General features: G+C 41.3%; 1 protein-coding gene across 1 annotated transcript in view; it reads right to left on the reverse strand.

Moving 5' to 3' along the window:
• Positions 1-13,927, reverse strand: part of LOC108683320 (mucin-17) — a 43,983-nt gene extending 30,056 nt beyond the window's left edge. The window contains exons 1-3 of the mRNA XM_047881692.1: positions 13,909-13,927; positions 12,177-12,245; positions 860-10,258 (exon numbers count right to left, since the gene is read on the reverse strand). Coding sequence (XP_047737648.1) covers positions 860-10,258; positions 12,177-12,245; positions 13,909-13,927 — 9,487 coding nt within the window. The remainder of the gene's footprint in view (positions 1-859; positions 10,259-12,176; positions 12,246-13,908) is intronic.
• Between the last annotated feature and the right edge of the window lie 5,157 nt (positions 13,928-19,084).

Raw genomic sequence — 19,084 nt, forward strand, 5'->3', positions numbered from 1 at the left:
CTTCCAAGTTTCTTGACTGTTGTGTATTGATTTTAAATAATCTTGTACATTTTTGCACAGTTTATATATCTTCGTTTACAATAAGTCTTATATTTTGAATCCAGACAGAATTACACAATAAAAATAATTCATCCTAAAACCAGTATTCAGGCTATTACTTAACAACTCATGCCGACATGTTAACTACATCCACAAAAAATGTACAATACCATGCATTAATTCGAGCATTCGTTAACAGCTGTTCATTTCTAGTTGCTAACCATCTACGACAATTTCTTCATCATAGTTCCTACGAAATGGTTAATTAGCTATTCATTTTTAATTTTTTGAATATTAATTAATTATATCTTCGAATCAATTTATTCTTGATTTGCCGGTGCTCGTGCTTGAGCCAAACTAACTGTGAGCTAAATCATTATTTTATAAACTAAAAATAATAATAAATGCACGATCATTATTTATTTAAATTCAACCATTTTCGGGTTATCAACAAATATAATGATCCGTTTTGGAACAGAATTCGGATTACATAATTTTTGCTACTCAGGTTTAACTAATCGTTCAGTTAAAAAAATCCAGGTTATCCGAGCCTCTGGGTTAATTCTAGCACGCAATCAAAGTACTAATCGTTAGGTTAGTAGGCGTCTAATTCAGATAATGCGAGCTGTTATTTGCATTACTTCATGCTAATCAGACTATTGTTAATTTTCGTGTTAATAATGCCATTGTTAAGACTATGCTAACCCAATCCCAATCAGATTATTATGAGAATTTCACTACAATTTTGCTTTTTGTTTAATGACTAGCGTTACTTTTCACGTGTTATATTACTCCGATCGGAGACTACGAAAAATCTTACCCGAAGTCCTCGCAGTCTTTTCTTCAGGTGTCGTAGCGGTCGAGGAGAAGATTCCGACTGGTGACTTGCTTCTATCTGGCGAAGTTGTGGTACTCCTAAGGGGCTTAGGGAGTAGGTCTGGGTTGAAAAGTTCTGGGGCGCGGGTAATAAGGTGAGCGTCTGTTGCATGTAGGGTTTCGAGGGTTGAGGTTACAATGCTCAGAGTGACAGTCTTCTCACCATCAAGAATTGGCAGGAAAGTGTTGGTCGTAAAAGTTTTCCACACAACGTTCGGTGGCAACACATTGGAAGGTTTGCGAAAAGCCAGACCCGAGGTAAGTTCCAAATCGGTCTTGGACTTGGGATTAAGTGAGGGTTTGACTGACTTGTCGTTTTCAGAAACAGGGTCCTCTTCTTCGTCGTAGTACTCAGTATAATAGTCATCGAGGTAATCAGCCGGAACTAAGTCACCTTCAACGTTAGTCAAAGACGAGGTGGGAGTGGATATATTTTTCTGAGCCGTAGCCAACTGGAATCTGAACTTTGGAGCACTTGTTGTTACCTCTGTTTTTGAATCCACATTTGATCGTAACGGTGCTGAATCAGTTCTATGTTCATCATCTTGACTGTCAGGGTCCTTGACTGATGTTCTACTTGGCTTGTGTCCACCGAAAAGAAGAGGATCGCGAAGTTTCGGTTTTTCGTCACCTCTTATTCCAAATCTGAATTCACGAGCAGGAGTGGTAGGTACCGTTTTCATGGTGGTGGATGCTTCAGTAGTGGCCACCGTTGATTCCAATCTTCTGTCCTTTCTCTCGTGAGTGAATTTTAACCCCTTGGACGGTGTAGTATTTTCGCTATTTGCCGATACTTGGCCAAAAATGGAGCTAAAATCCAGCGCAGCTGAAGATCCATCCGTTATTGACTCATCTTCCGTCTTGTCTGTTGCTGCATCAGCGGCGGGTTTTAGTCTGTCTCCGATCGGAACTCTACTTGTGTCTCGGTCTCCAGTGGGACGGCGAATTATGGGAATATCATCACGTCTCACTGATGGTCGCGAAGATCTTGTAGTGGATTTTCCAGTTGTGGTTTCTAATGTTGGAAGTGATTCCATATCATCTAAGGATTTAGTGGATGACTTGGGGCTTTCGGTTGACGGTGAATCAGTAATGATTATTTCTTCTTCAATGGTTTCAGTGGTCGTAATTTCCCGACCACGTGATCGTCCTCTCGAAATTTTCCGTAAAGGTGGTACAGTCGTGGTAGTCAGCTGATCAATGGTCTGGCCACGATTCCGTTGACGATCTTTCAATGATCTTTGTGGGTTTGGTGTTCGAGGAGTATTTTCTGGACTCACTCGCGATTGGTTTGGAGATGCAGTGCGCACTTGCACTTCTTGAGGACGACGCCTAGTTACTGTGAATCTAACTCGATCATTTGCGTTATTGAACCTGACAGATCCTCGGCTGAAGTTTGGAGTGCTTGGTCTGCGAGCTTGAGGTTTTTCCTCTGGTTCTGTAGTATCTTCGATGATAGGTGACTGGGTTGTTTCATCTTCTAGCGCATCAGCATCAGTAGCAGATTCACTCGGTCGAGATGGCCTGAATAATCGTCTAGTGGGTAGAACCCGCGACGCTGTTGTTGATGTTATTGCGGGTGTCTCTATTTGGTGAGCTCCTTCATCGTCGTGGATTGAAGACTGTAGAAGCGATTGTGGCCGCCTTCCTTGAGTTTCACGTTGACTGTTTACCTCATCGTTTATCAGAGGAAGTTTTGTGCTCAAATCCACCAGGGTAGCAGAAGCAAGATAAATTTGTGTAGTTAACGAATTCAAAACTCTCGGCCCTAAATTAGCTGTCACTTCTCCAACTTCTAAAGTGTTCAATTTTGCTCCAGGATCGCGGAATTCTTCTGGAACAGTTACGACAGAAGGTCTAACTCTATTGGACACTGTGACATCTCTGGTAGAAGATACAATAGAACCTCCTCCGCTATTAATTTCATAAAGATATGAATAAACAGTATACAAAGTTTCAATAGTTCCAACAAACGGCGCCACAGCGACTGCCATTGCGGTAGGTGCTTGGGCTTCTGATTCCCGTTGGGTTACAACTACAGGACCTTTTTCTGTTTTGTCCAAATTTTCGACGACATCATTATTGCGATTGATAGTGGGTCTCCTAGGTAGCAGACGTGGTTTTATCCGATCACCGACTCGGCTGACCACAGTGGGGACTGTGGTTGCATCACTCTTCTCAGCATCATCATTAGGTATTATTCTTTTGAGAGTCTTGATGACCTTTCTTCTCTCTAGTTGCTGAGATTGTCTGTCGGAGACTTCTTGTTGTCCACGTCTGTTATTCACGGGATGGACAGGCGTCTGTGATGGTCGACGCACAATAAATGTTTGTCTACCCGTCGAACTCCCTTCAGTGACAGCTTCTACCGAGAGAGGAGGTGGAGGATCAGGAATTGGTTGGAAGGGCTCAACACCTGCACCATCTTTCACTATGGGTCCAAAAGGTGGTTCAGGTTCCTGGAATGAAGGTTCTGGAACTGATCTGGGTCTACCAGGTACTATAGCTTCGTCAATTGTGAATGCTTCAGTGGCTTTTGCATCCCGATTCACGTCAGTGGCAGCAATCCGCGTTAAGTCACCAATTTCTGCTGCAGCTGTGGCAACTTGGGTGATTGTATCTAAGCTGCTTTGAATAAACTCTCTTCCACTTTCATCCACTAGTGTTGTGTAGTAGGTGAAAGTGGTGTAGTACGTGGTTGGTGCATTGATTTGCTTGATTTGATTAGCGATTCTTTCATTTTGAATCTTAGAGCCCTGAATTGTTAACTTTCTCGCATTAGGATTAGTACGGACGTTCGTAACTGAATCATCATCAATAACGATTCCCTGATTTGCAGTTTCACTTGGAAATTTTCTAGCTTGTATCAAGCGATCACGAAATCGTAATGTTCCCCGCTGGGCACTTCGAGGTATTCGCCTTTTTGGAGTTAGCGACTCAGCGGGGACGTTCAATAAAAAAGGGTTCGCATTAGAAAAAAGGGCTTCATCATATGTCACCGGAATTTGGCCGAGATGATAACTGAGCCCAGGAACAAAGCTTTCAAGACTTGGAGTTTCGTCATGAACGTTGGGACTGTCAACCTCATTAATGGCTGACATAATGTACCAATCCAAGTCTTTATAATAGTTATCAGAAAGAAATTTGGAACCTTTGTCTGCATCTAAGAACTGAGGTAATGCCGTAGGTTGTGCCAGCTCAGTGGGCTGCCGTTTCACCCTTGCCACTTCTCCATCAAGGGTCACAGTCGAAAATATTTTAGAAAATTCTCCAGGTCTTCGACCAGATACAAACATGGTTATTACCGATGTTTGGATTACCGGTTCTGGATCAATTTCTGGAGGTGTGGAAGGCTGAGTTTCTGGCTTGCTCTCTCTTATGGGTTCTTCTCTAATAGGTCTTTGTTGGGTTTGTTGTTGCTGTAGCTGATTTTGCAACAAAAGTGGCAGGAGTTGGTTCAACGGATTTTGATTTCCAAATGGATTTAAGGTATTTCCCACAGTCTCCGTGATAAGCTCGGTTGCTGTGACTACTTCTGTCCTCGTATCCACGACAGTTGTCGTGACCATTTTGCCTCTGAATATAATGGGCAAAAGCGTTGATAAGACGCTTGTAACTGTAGTTACATAACTGGTAGTTCTCACTACCTCGCTAGGAGTCTGTTGACCAAGTCCAAGAGCTGCTAGCAGTGGATTCTGTTGTTGGCCAGACAGCAGAAGTTGAAGAAGATTCTGAACATCAGGGGCAGCGGTCATTGTTACAACGTTGAAAATCTGAGTAGGAATAACCTGAGTGACTTGCGTACGCTTGCCATTGACGAAACTATTAGCAGTGACGGCAACTTCTGACTCCTGCGGCTCAATAAGGACCCGAGTGATTTCATTGCCATTTTGGATTGTGGAAAGGAGAAGCTTTATTTCCCCATTGATTTCAGTCTGAATAATCTGATCAGGCTGGATCACTTCAGTTTGAGTGGATGCAGTAATTACTTCCTTGTGAGAAGTGCGTCCATTCTTAACCTCGGGTATTGAGGTGGTGAAAGGAACAGATCTCGTGACTGTTATCGGATCAAAAATATCGAAGGTTCCATCGAAGCTCGGCAGCAAGAACGGCTCGGGTTCAATTTCGGCAACTGGACGATTGCGGAACTCAGCAATGGGATTTTTTCCCCCAACTTGAGTTCGCTTATTATTGGGAGCCTTGTTGTTCAAGTTTCGGTTGCGCGGAGCTGCAGGACGTTTCGGAGGAGCTCGATTCTCAGAAGGTTTCGAAAATCGGTTTGCTGCAGGTCGTTGGGGAGTTTCAGGCGGTTGTCGTCTGACGCCTCTGCCCCGAATGTTACCTAGAGGCACTGAGTTTCGAGATGACTGAGCTCTTAATCGATTCAGCGATCTTTGTGCATCATTGTTTTGTTGAGTGTTGGTATTTTCCCTGGGTAGTGCAGGAGCTCGGGACCTTGATCTTGCATTCGTTAAAGTAAATTGCGCTGGCTTAGCCTCTTCTTTAGGTGTTGGAGCAACCTCTTCCTCTGTGTGTGAGTTTCTGTTAGGTATCCGAATTGGTGATGTGTTACGGCTGCGGGGCCTAGGAGGAGGAGCAGCATCTGACTGGGGCTGACGAGCTTGTCGTGAAGGAGGCCGGCTTTCTGACTGTTGGCTGTCAGCTGATGGCGGCTCGGCGCGGGCCGGAGAAGTTCTTGAAACACCGCGAGATGAAACACGTGCTCCAAAATCAGTTTGTCGTTTTCGGCGTGTCAGAGACAACGCATCACCAGCATCGAGAGAAGTTGCATCTTCAGGCGTGAAATAAATAAGGTCGATAGGATCATTGGGGTTAACTACACTTCCATCAACATCGGCATACAAAACTGTCAACTCTGAGCCATCTCCATCGAGCTGATCTTCATTGTTACGATTTGGGAATAATCTTGAAAGAGCAGACCTTGAAGCCAGCTTTTGTCTTTGCCTCCTGCGTTCTTCGACACTCAAGGCACTTGGAGACGTTGGTCGATTTCTTGCATTAGATTGCGCAAGTTTGGGAGTTGTAGGTTCTGGTTTCGGGGTTGTTCCTTCGGTTGTAGTTGGAGCGAAGCGGCTACTAGCCGAGTGATTGCCATCTGATTCCACTTTTCTGGCACGAGGTAAGAATGGCAAAGAAGAACGTGTGCCTGGTGCCACCTCTTGTCGCCGAAAACTGAATGGCCTGAAACTGTTCACCGGTGAGTTCCCTTCTGACTCTTCAGTTTTCTCAACCTTACTTGTTTTTTTAGCTGGCAAATCTTCAACTTCTTTCGTTTTCTCAATGTTGGGCTTCACAGAACTTGGAGAGATACTCGATTTCCCTCTAGCAGAGGCAAACGGATGTACCGACGGTCTTCCGCCTCTAGATGTCTGAAATCTCAGTCGACGAGTTGGATCTTCAGGCCGAGCAGAAGACCTGTCAACAGCAGAAACAGGAGTTTTCACAATAGAGGAGCCAACGCTCAGAGTCGCTGAAGAAGAGGCCTTTAATTTTTCGCTCTCTGGGAGACTACCAATCAAGGTAGTTGGGAACGTAAATGTTGAAGTTCTTTTAATGAATTTGAAAATATCAGGCCTCCTTGAAGATGTGGATTCTCTTGAAGATATTAAAGTTTCCAAAGAGTGCGAAGATGCCTGTTCTTTTTCAATTAGATCCTTTTGTATGGAGCTGAACTCCTCTTCAATGGGCAATTTTACAGATGGTGTCAATACTGGAGTAGGACTGATGGTAAGGTCGTTCAGAGACGCCTGAAGTGTTGGAGTAACTTTCATTTCAATAACATTAGTTGCTGCCAGTGGTGAAAATACGGTCGATGGTCCAATAGTTGTGGTAGAAGAGCTTTCAACGACCTGTGTATAAGATCCATCCACAAATGTTCCGATTATTGTGCTGTCATACAGAGTGGTTTTGGAACCTTGAATCTGAGACCCAATGATTTGGCGAACCACACCCGTTTTGGATTCCTTATTGAGGAACGCAGCAAAATCAGGCTCACCATCAATAGTGGAAGTCGCTCTAATTTCCGTTGATGATACACCATCACCTACAAGCTCGATATACTGGGAAGTGAAGTGAGTGGTAAGTCCATTCGAGATAAGCGATCCTGCATCCACGCTGTAAACACTCACAGTTGTGGTATCTCGTTGAGAAATCACTTCACTCGTTGTGGACTGCATCTGGAAGTAAACTCCATCCACAATGGTCCCAAAAACTCGCGTTGAAAAAATTGTAGTTGCATCATCTACCACTGTGCTGCTTCGAATGGTGGACAAAAGTCCTGTTGGCTGATCGTTGATTCCCTGATCAACCTCTGATAAAAATTCTTCCTCTACGACTGCCGCATTCAGTTTTGTCGTATCCTCAGTCGTATCATCGAACCCAAAATTAATAGCGGTTATCGAGGAGTCTACTGCAACAGAGGGGGTTGACTGAACAACATTTGTGATGGTTTCCAGACGACTATTGACTATCGTTGACGTCCCTAAGAAAGTCGATGTATAGTAGGTGTAGGTAGTGTAGTACGTTGTGGCATCAACAGTTACCATCATGTCGTCATCAACGCCACTGATCGTAGAGGTTGGAGTAATTATAAGAACTTCGGTAGGCCTATCAGGTACTGCAGATAGGGTGACACCCACGACGTTCGACACGGTTTCTTCTGAGCTGGTGGTAACGGTGGTGTTGTGCCTGAAGAAAGTAGTCCAGTAAGTATAGGTGGTCCAGTAGGTAACGGGGGGAGTAGCTATAATGGGGCTTATCGTTCTGTGCTCATCCAGCTCCAGAGAGTTGCTAATGATATTAGTGACAGTTTCAAAGCTACTTAAAACGGACGACGTGTCATCGAGGTGGTAGGTGGTAAAGTAAGTGTACGTAATATAGTAGGTTCGAGGATAAAAAACAGCATCGACATCTTCATCTGCGACTAAAGAAGATTCTAAATTAAGCGATGGCTTCTCGGTGGCATCTTGTGACGACCGATCTGTCGATGATTCGGAAATAGATTCAGAATAAGATTCGGTCACACTTTCTGTGGAAGAGATGGCGGTGGTTGAATCCAAGGCATCTTCGGTCGTCATTTCCATTTGATCAAGCTTCATCATTTCTTCAGGAGAAATGGTGCTTTCAATGCTCATCACCTTTGATGGCTGTATCATCCCTGCACTGACAACTTTAGTATTGGAAGTGACATGAGTCGATCCGGATACGAACTTAGTGGTGTAGTACGTCAAAGTGGAAATATCATCACTAGATGATTGAGATCCATGTATAGTTCGACCAGAATCAGATACGGAAAGTGGAAGTAATTTGGAAGTTTGATATCTCGTAGAAACAGTAATTTCTCCGTTGCGAACGTACGTGGTGTAATATGTCAGCGTTGTGACTGAGGGAAGGATAGTTGCAGAACTCTCTTCTATTAGCTCACCATCTTTCTGCCGCTCGACAATTGTCTGTTCAGATGGATCAGAAGATACCGCCCGGCCTAGGGAATTGTCCAATAATTCTTCAAGGATATTAGATTTAAAAGACTCCGTCGTTGGTTCTTCGGTCAAATTTTCGAAAAATGCTTCAAGAATATCTTTAGTGCTCGATTCAAACTCAGGCATTTTGGTGGCCGTTATTATGGATGGTTTTGTAGCATCAATGCTGCTTGGAGCGCGAGATTTCAAATAAAAAATACTTGAGGTCGATTGGACGATCTGCGCGTATTGATTTTGAATGAATGTACCATAAATATACGTTGTGAATACCGTAGTCATTCCGTTGCCGATTATGGTACCCCCAATTGAAGACACTAAACCCGATGGGTACAAGTCCACGGTATTGTAGCGAGAAGTTTCTACTGTAGAGTAAATGATACCTGGCAAGTGACTTGTCTGCGTCACCGGAGCTATGACTTCCTTTTCGTCCTGCATCAGCGAACTGCCATCATTCTTGGCCACCATAACAGTTTTCATGTCCTTGGTGTCCAAATTATTGTCACCATCGCTCAAAATGAAACTTGGACCTGCTGGGGCAACCCGTGGAGCGAGGGATGACACGGCTCCAAAACCTGCAAATGGAGAATCCACTCGCCCGGTTTCTTGTCCGGTTTGTGTAACGTAAATTTTTTGAGACGAGGCGCCAGGCGGAGTTTTCGATTTAGGTGTAAAAATTACAACTGTGTCCGCTATCGTCGTCGTAAAGTCAGCAAACCCTACGTAGGTCACAGTTGGCAGATTCGACTTGCGGTCACCCCTCTCCAAGTTGAATTCGGCTCGAATTTCATCGGCAGTTTTAGTTTTCTTCTTCACTTCATATTTTGGAAAGAGGTTTTGGGCATCCTTTTTCTTCAGTCCTCCGGATACATGTACCACTTCTTCTAAAGTTTGGTCCGGAACCTTAACCGTGAAAGTTGGAAGATTTATATCTACTGACTTGACCTTATCTGGCAGGATCACAATTTCGTCCGCTTTATCTTCCGTCACTTTCCGTGCACGAGGAATGGCGTTTCCTGTAATTTCATTCTCCTTATCAGTTGACTCCATTATATCTTCCATTTTCATAATCGTCATTTTATCTTGGAATTTTGTGGAATATGCAACTTGAACAGGAGTTCCTATCGTGATCGTCAGCAATTCTATATCGTCGGACGTGATGCTTTCAGAACCTTCGAGCTCTACGTCGGTCATGACATTCTTGGGAGATTCAACAAGGACTCCACTGAGTTTGTCACCTCCCAGTTCCGCAGTTCCAAACCGGATGACGGGAGTTGAACCATCGGGTCTCGGTGATTGAACAACTTCGAAGTTCGCTTCAGAGCTGTAAACAACTCTCCTGCCATCACCATCTCGCACCAGCATGATATCAGAACCATCTGCAGAGGTAGAACCATCCAATAAGAATCTGAATGATGTCTCGTCATTCACTGGAATACTACCACTCAAAACCGTTTTGGTCATGAGGCTGTTTAGTGGTCCCTGCTTGGTCACGAGAGTTTTGGTAGCGGTCACTAGTAATTCCTTGCCTACCACGGGGTCAACTGCAGTATGAGAACCGCGAAACGGGTCGCTTGGTACTGTCTGGATGTTGCCAGCGTTGAATACCGTCGACGAGGTAAGTCGTATAGGTTCGGCATAGAACACACGAGATGATTTAGTGGTAACATGGGCGTAGTGTCCATCGATGCGCGTACCCTGAATCACAGTAACGTACTCCGAAGTCGTACGGTCATTCACGAATGTCACCACAGATGAGGCGATGGTACCTAGCGGTCGCTTTGTTGTTGCGTCTGCGTCCAACTGGTCGAAGATGGTAGTCTCAACTTCCACTGCTGGTGTGATGGCTGAATGAAATAATACTGAGGATGAGGTTCTATATCTGATAACGAGTGGTGACGCAGGAATAAACCTGAGGATGAAGTTCCTTATCTAAGATATCAAATGGTGACGAAGGAATAACACTTAGGATGATGTTACTTTTCAACGATCCAAGGGGTGAATTGTAGAGATGGGAATAAAATTTATCATTACTCTCACAAAAATGCGCCATTTGTATCATGAAAAAATGTATTCAGTGAGTTGACTTTTGTGTCGTTAAAATACAAAATTGAAAAATGTTACTTTTGGATCAACCTTCATTAAATTTATTTGAAAAAAATCAGCGAAAAGAGAACTTTACTAGAAACATGTATATCAAAGTGCCATGGTATCGTTCGTGAGGAACTCGCAAGGAAGTAAAAAGTTTTGCGTTAATTAATTATCTTTCCCGATAACAAGAAAGGCCGGTTTTTATGGTATCGAAAAAAATTAGAATCATCGATTCTGCGTTATATACTTAATTTGATTCGAATTCAGGATTTATTTTAAAAAAGCGTTAACTTGACTTGAGTTCTGGCGAAGTATCAATTTGTACAAAACAATTTTGTCTAATTCAAGCTCTTAATAATCCTTTCAACTATCTTTTCAATTTTTCCAGCTCTCCGAAAAGGAGCTAAAAATTATGTACCGGCTTAGTAATGTGGGTTGAAATTGCAGTTAACTTAACTTCAGTCAGAACTTTAAAAATAACTGTCGAGTGGATATGAATGGTGAAATATAGCTTTTTCTTACGTGCGACGTCGTCTTATGAAAAATGCTGACACGAAAAGTAAACAAGGAAAAGTTAAAAGGCTCCTATAAGAAGAACCTACGTATTGATAATGAGAAAGATAGTTATTACAAGATCACGGGACAGTTCACGAAGGTATTTAGTGGATGAAACGATGTGGTAATTAAATACCGTTAATTGTCATAACTTAGGCTGAGCTACATAGAAAAATTATCTATTAAAAAAATTATCTATTAACAGCATGACATTTGAATGGATAATTCAAAATTCTCTTTAGACAGCAGCAACTGAAGAAAATTTTTATTGGAAATCAAAGGTAATTGAAGGGCAGATCGACGTTTGAAGAGGGAATATAAGACGGTGGAACAGGGGAAAATAAGACGGTGGAACAGAGGCATGTTTATATATCTGTATGGAGGCTGTACAAACTCTGCGTACAGAAGATAAAGGAAGTATATGAAAAGACGACAATTGTGAAGAAAAATCAGGAACCTAAAGTGACATGAAGAACAAAATGTAAAATAACGATAAAACAGACTATGAAGAATAACAAAATAACGCGTGGCAATGAAGGTTATGAAGATTGATAAGGTGATTGATAATGAAGGCAGTAACTCAGTCATAATAACAGTAATTCAGCAACGTCAATAACCATCAAAATAATATCGTCATGCTGCATAAAAAAAAAACATATTTTTACGGGACTAAATTACGAAAATGTAAGAATTTTTCTCATCAACATCAACTTATTAAACTTGCTTGCATTTTTCACGCTCTTTATTATTATTGTTATCTAATTTATTGTTATTTTTATTTATTTATTCGCTCGCGACAATCTTGTCACTTAAATTTTGAAATTTTAATTTCTTTTTTTTTATGGGGAGGTTTCTTTCCCGATGTAGAAACTTTCAATAATAATCAATGTTATTTTATCAATTTAATTATAATCAATGTTACGCAATTTTAATCTATTTAATGATAATCAATGTAATTTTAATGACAGATTGTGAAGCAAAAAATAACCCCTGCGCCGTGGGTAGAACCAAATAAAAATTTACAGACGAGTCAGCTTCTGGTTCGTAGCACCAGAAGCGACTCTAAATTTTGTTAGGGAAACAACCTACCGTTCAGAGCTGTTCGTCGGGGCCTCGCACCCCCAGCGGGGCCCTGCTCGCCCCCCTGGGGCCACACTGCGCCCTCCAGCCCCGTGGTGTCCACGGCCTCTGCAACAGAAATCAATTTTAAAACCTGGTAATGATTTTTCATGTATAATTCCATTATTTATTAATATTGTATAATATTAAAGGTACAATGATCTGTTTAATATGAAAATTATGCAAAAAAATTAGTTTTAAAACCGGGTAATAATTTTTTATGTATAATTTCATCATTTATTAATATTGTATAATATTAAACGTACAATGATTTGTTTAATATGAAAATTATGCAAAAGAAATTAGTTTTAAAACCGGGTAATAATTTTTCATGTATAATTTCATTATTTATTAATATTGTATAATATTAAAAATACAATAATACAATTATTTGTTTAATATGAAAATTATGCAACAGAAATAAACTGTAAAACCTGGTCATGATTTTTCTTGTAGAATTTCATTATTTACCGATATAGCGTAATATTATAGTTACAATGATTTGTTTAATATGAGAATTATGCAATAGGAATTAATTTTAAAACCGGGTAATAATGCTTCATGTGGAATTTTATTATTTATTAATTTTGTGTTATATTATAGTTACAATGCAACAGTGTAATATGAGAACTATAGAAAATTTTATTGATTCTGTATTATTATAATTACTTATATATCTATGTATTAATTGTATAACTAATAATTATACATGAAGTAGTTATTGAATTATCACGAAAAATATAATTAATTATTATAAATGAGTATAAAGTAGTTATTGAATTTTATTTACAATATGAAAGTCATTTCATTTTCCTCGATTCTTTGACAGAAACAAATTTTTATTCATCAATTTAAATTCTAATAACCTGTTCGTTTTTTACATCCAATAATTAGTTTATGGTGTCATTTCAGTGACTAATTAACGAATGACATCACAAGCTAAAGTTTCGTGTAAAGATCAATACGAATTTGACAAGATTATGGTATTTTGACAAGATTTGACATTCTTTCAACATCATATTCTAATATCAAACATTTTAACATTTATTAACACTTGAAATGTTTACAAGATATCATCATAAACAATGTGTATACTAGGCATTTATTTCCTTAATTTTATTTATTTATTTATCTGACGTTGAAAAGACGTTGATTTCAGGTTGAAATGTTGAATGACCTAAATTAAACGTTGAAGCAACGTCTAAATGTGACCAACGCTCAAAGAGACGCAGATCAACATAGTTTCAATGTTGAATCAACATCGATCTTGGTACGTTGAATTTTGTTCTATTTTCCAACGTTGATTCAACATTGTCAAGCCAGCATTAAATGAAGTACTTTGTCAAAATCGCCACAGGTTGGAATTGTTTTACATATACGTCCTCAAAAGAGTAAAAGTCATATAATAATAAATCCCAGTAAAATTATGTCAAACAACTAATAATATGACTATGAATTTTTAGCGTGCTACACTGCACCGTGCTGGTTTATTATTATTATTATTTTTTATTATTACTATTATTATTATTATTACTTTTATTAATATTGTTATTATTAATATAATTTTTATTATCATTGTTGCTATTATTATTTTAATTATTATTATTATTATTTATGACCGTCCCATTTACCAGAAAGGCTCAAATTAATGCGAGCCTGTATGGCAAATTTGCAAACAAATTTTATTTATTCATTTTTGTTGTAAAACTGAACTCCCCAGCTTAACATTCACCGAATTCCTTCACATTCATCCTCCGTGATGAAAGTCTTCACGTGTCGCTCACAAACTCTTAAGCTTCAACTTTCTAAACTTAAAATTAAGCGCCTGGGCTAGAGTTATGGTAAATTTAATGCCGGTCACGTGTTGTAGGTTTGAAAGGTGGGTCTGGAAGGTGGGTCTGAAAGGAGGGTCTGAAAGGTGGGTCTGAAAGGTGGGTCTGAAAGGTGGGTCTGAAAGGTGGGTTTGAAAGGTGGGTCTCAAAGGTGGGTTTGAAAGGTGGGTCTGAAAGGTGGGTCTGAAAGGTGGGTCTGAAAGGTGGGTCTGAAAGGTGGGTCTGAAAGGAGGGTCTGAAAGGCGGGTCTGAAAGGTGGGTCTGGAAGGTGGGTCTGAAAGGTGGGTCTGAAAGGTGGGTCTGAGAGGTGGGTCTGAAAGGAGGGTCTGAAAGGAGGGTCTGAAAGGTGGGTCTGAAAGGTGGGTCTGAAAGGTAGGTCTGAAAGGTGGGTCGGAAAGGTGGGTCTGAAAGGTGAGGCTGAAAGGTGGGTCTGAAAGGTGAGGCTAAAAGATGGGTTTGAAAGGTGAGGCTAAAAGGAGGGTCTGAAAGGTGGGTCTGAAAGGTGGGTCTGAAAGGTGGGTTTGAAAGGTAGCAGCACAGCCGCTGTGCGCAATGAGCGAAAGTTTACGCAACTTTCTTCGCGCAGACGCAGGAAGACGTCGGTGCCTGCGTGCATGGAATGTGGATGCGTATAAGCGTCTTGTGGCTGCGTATAAGCGTCTTGTGGCTGCGTATAAGCGTCTTGTGGCTGCGTATAAGCGTCTTGTGGCTGCGTATAAGCGTCTTGTGGCTGCGTATAAGCGTCTTGTGGCTGCGTATAAGCGTCTTGTGGCTGCGTATAAGCGTCTTGTGGCTGCGTATAAGCGTCTTGTGGCTGCGTATAAGCGTCTTGTGGCTGCGTATAAGCGTCTTGTGGCTGCGTATAAGCGTCTTGTGGCTGCGTATAAGCGTCTTGTGGCTGCGTATAAGCGTCTTGTGGCTGCGTATAAGCGTCTTGTGGCTGCGTATAAGCGTCTTGTGGCTGCGTATAAGCGTCTTGTGGCTGCGTATAAGCGTCTTGTGGCTGCGTATAAGCGTCTTGTGGCTGCGTATAAGCGTCTTGTGGCTGCGTATAAGCGTCTTGTGGCTGCGTATAAGCGTCTTGTGGCTGCGTATAAGCGTCTTGTGGCTGCGTATAAGCGTCTTGTGGCTGCGTATAAGCGTCTTGTGGCTGCGTATAAGCGTCTTGTGGCTGCGTATAAGCGTCTTGTGGCTGCGTATAAGCGTCTTGTGGCTGCGTATAAGCGTCTTGTGGCTGCGTATAAGCGTCTTGTGGCTGCGTATAAGCGTCTTGTGGCTGCGTATAAGCGTCTTGTGGCTGCGTATAAGCGTCTTGTGGCTGCGTATAAGCGTCTTGTGGCTGCGTATAAGCGTCTTGTGGCTGCGTATAAGCGTCTTGTGGCTGCGTATAAGCGTCTTGTGGCTGCGTATAAGCGTCTTGTGGCTGCGTATAAGCGTCTTGTGGCTGCGTATAAGCGTCTTGTGGCTGCGTATAAGCGTCTTGTGNCCCCCCTCCCCCACGAGACGTGCCCCTCGCTGCACCCCTTCCGGAGGCTGGTTTACCCCCACTGTGGGTTGGGGGGATACATGGGGGTTGGGGAGGACATGAAAGGAGTGGAGTGAGGTTTGCTGAGGGAGTGGGATGTGGGGGTTAGGCTAGCTGGGAGTTAGGGGGATGGGGGTCAGGATTCCGTATACGAAGAAGGAAAGTAAAAACCTGATCTCCGGTTGAAGGGGGTGGGGGGTTAAGGTAGACGGGGGTAATGGGGAGTCGAGATTAGAGCCAACTAGGGGATTAGGGGGTTTAAGGTAAGGCTCTCTGGGGGAGAGGGCTGGGGGTTAGGGGTTTGACTAGGTTGGGGTCTGGGGTTTTGGGGGTGAGTTAAGCAGCACATTTTTTATAAATGATGAAGGGGTTACAAGGGGTTTAGAGTGTGGTTGGGGTTGAGGGATGCAAGAAAATTAAGGGGGTTAAATAGAGGTAAAAGTTTTCGGGGTTGCGGGGCTAGGTTGGGGATGCAGCGTGGTAGATGCGGGGGTTAGAGGGTGGAGGGACGCGGGGTTAGGCTAGGGGGTTGAGGTGCGGGGGTTTAGGGGGTAGGGGTTGCGCAGGTTAGGTTAGGGGGTTGGGGGTTGGGGGGTTGAAGCGCCCGGGGGCAAGAGAAAGTAAAGGACGAGCCTCGCTGCTGGTAGGCTAGCCTCGAACTCATTAACTGCAGTAACTCATTAACAGCATGACCACATTAACAGCCTTAACTCATTAACAGCCTTAACTCATTAACAGCATTAACTCATTAACTGCATTAACTCATTAACGGCATTAACTCATTAACTGCATTATCTCATTAACTGCATTAACTCATTAACGGCATTGACTCATTGACTGCATTAACTCATTAACAGCATTAACTCATTATCAGCCTTAACTCATTAACTGCGTTAACTCATTAAGAGCGTTAACCCATTAACAGCGTTAACTCATTAACAGCATTTACTCATTAACAGCCTTAACTCATTAACAGCATTAACTCATTAACTGCATTAACTCATCAACTGCATTAACTCATTAACAGCGTTAACTCATTAACGACATTTACTCATTTACGGCATTTACTCATTAACAGCATTTACACATTAACAGCATTAACTCATTAACGGCATTTACTCATTAACAGCATTAACTCATTACCAGCATTAACTCATTAACAGCATTAACTCATTAACAGCATTAACTCATTAACAGCATTAACTCATTAACAGCCATAACTCAATAACAGCATTAACTCATTAACAGCATTAACTCATTAACAGCATTAACTCATTAACAGCATTAACTCATTAACAGCATTAACTCATTAACAGCATTAACTCATTAACAGTATTAACTCAATAACAGTATTAACTCATTAACAATATTAACTCATTAACAGCATTAACTCATTAACGGCATTAACTCATTAACGGCATTAACTCATTAACTGCATTATCTCATTAACTGCATTATCTCATTAACGGCATTAACTCATTAACAGCATTAACTCATTAACAGCCATAACTCAATAACAGCATTAACTCAGTAAGCTGAACAACATTTCAATTTTTTACATTAAGTAGAAACATATATCACTTCGGCTGATAATTTGACGGTATAAAATAAAGAAGGTGGCTTTATATAAAGTCAAGTGACGTTATATAAAGTCAGGCGTTTTTTATGGCCGCCTTATAGGCGCCCCAAGGCCGCGCGTTGCGGCGCCGTTAAGATTCCTTAAGATTTTATACGACGCCGGCGCCCCTCTCTCCTCGTGGGGGGAGGGGGGGAGGGGGACTTGTTGGAGGGTGAAAGGAGAGGGGGTTAGTAAATTAGGGTAAATAACGCCTTTGGGGTAACTATTACTTTTATTTTGGTTAACTATGACGTGTATATGGGGTAATTATACCGTGTATTTGGGGTAGGTATGACGTGTATTTGGAGTAACTATGACGTGTATTTGGGGTAACTATGACGTGTATTTGGGGTAACTATGACGTGTATTTGGGGTAACTATGACGCTGTCTCTTATACACATCTAGATGTGTATAAGAGACAGGCAGACCACGCACCTGCAGACCACGCGCCTGCAGACCACTCGCCTGCAGACCACGCGCCTACAGACCACGCGCCTACAGACCACGCGCCTGCAGACAGTATGCACGCGGAAGTTGCTCAAATGTCAATGCTTCTGTCCAGTAAAAAATAGCGTCCAAAAAGGCCTAAAAGGGCCCAAAAAAGGCCTACAAATAGCTAAAATTTCTTCATTTTAAGGCCAAATTCAAGCGACATTTCCGCGGCCTCATTCCTGAGGAAATTGACTGGGCCGCTTGGATTATAATAATTGGTATATTATAGCATGAATATAGTAATGATTTGTAATATTATTAATATTAATAATATTTTTTGTATTAGTGATTTAATGCAATAAAAATCTAAAAAAGATTAGACGCAATAATACATTAAGCATTCACTGATTTTACACATATTTCCATATAACTTTTTTGTGAAATATATGTTTGTGAATTTATTATAATTCCATATTTTTACACATGAAATATTCATATTTTTAGATAAGTCTATGCATATTTATCGTCAAAACAACTTAAATAAAATAAATAAAAATATAAAATAGATCACAGCTCACTGGTTCGCCTGCTCACATGTACATATCTATGGCCTATACGTGGTCTTTAGAATTATTGTGCAATATACGTGTACGTGTAAAGCTTACGTGCCTACGTGTGCCCAGAAAATGTCGAAGAAAATGGATAGGTGGCCGATAATTGATCCAATTATAGTGGGGAGTAAAATATATGGCGGATAACTGATCCGATTTTAGCCTGGTGTTCAGAACGTATCAAATAAAATACATACATGGCGAATAATTGCTCGATTTATAGTAGGCAAAATATATGCATGGCGGATGGTTGATCCACTTATAGTCTGGTGTCTAGAAAATATCAAAGATAATACATATATGACGGATAACTGATCAATTTGTAGTAGGCAGGAATATATATGGCGAATAACTGATCCATTTATAGTCTGATCTCCCGAAAATATAAGATAATGCCTGTATGGTGAATAATCGATCCACTTATAGTCTGGTCTCCGAAAAATATCAAAGATAATATGTATATGGTGAATAATTGATCCAGTTATAGCGGGCAAAATATATATATGGCGAATAATTAATCCACTTATAGTCTGGTGTCGAGAAAATATCAAAGATAATATGTACACGGCGGATAATTGATCCAGTTATAGCAGGGCAGGAAGAACGTCTTCCTGCTGCGTTGCCTTCGCCAAAAAAAAAGTCCCCCCAAAAAATATGTTCAGGAGGCGAGAAAAAAACACGCGAGGCGGGCAGAAGTGAAAGTTGCGCTGACCTCAACAACTTACTGGGAATTTTGGCCGCTTTTTCGGCGGCCATCCGAACATTTATTCATTTATTAATTTGCTAATTTCATTGAACGTGTTAGATGATTGACGATGAATGCTCAACCAGATAATACGGTAGATAATGTGCCAACGACCAAGATAATCATAATAGATAATCACTGATA

The sequence above is a fragment of the Hyalella azteca genome, unplaced genomic scaffold, assembly GCF_000764305.2.
Source record: "Hyalella azteca isolate HAZT.00-mixed unplaced genomic scaffold, Hazt_2.0.2 contig8603, whole genome shotgun sequence".
Lineage (NCBI taxonomy): Eukaryota > Metazoa > Arthropoda > Malacostraca > Amphipoda > Hyalellidae > Hyalella > Hyalella azteca.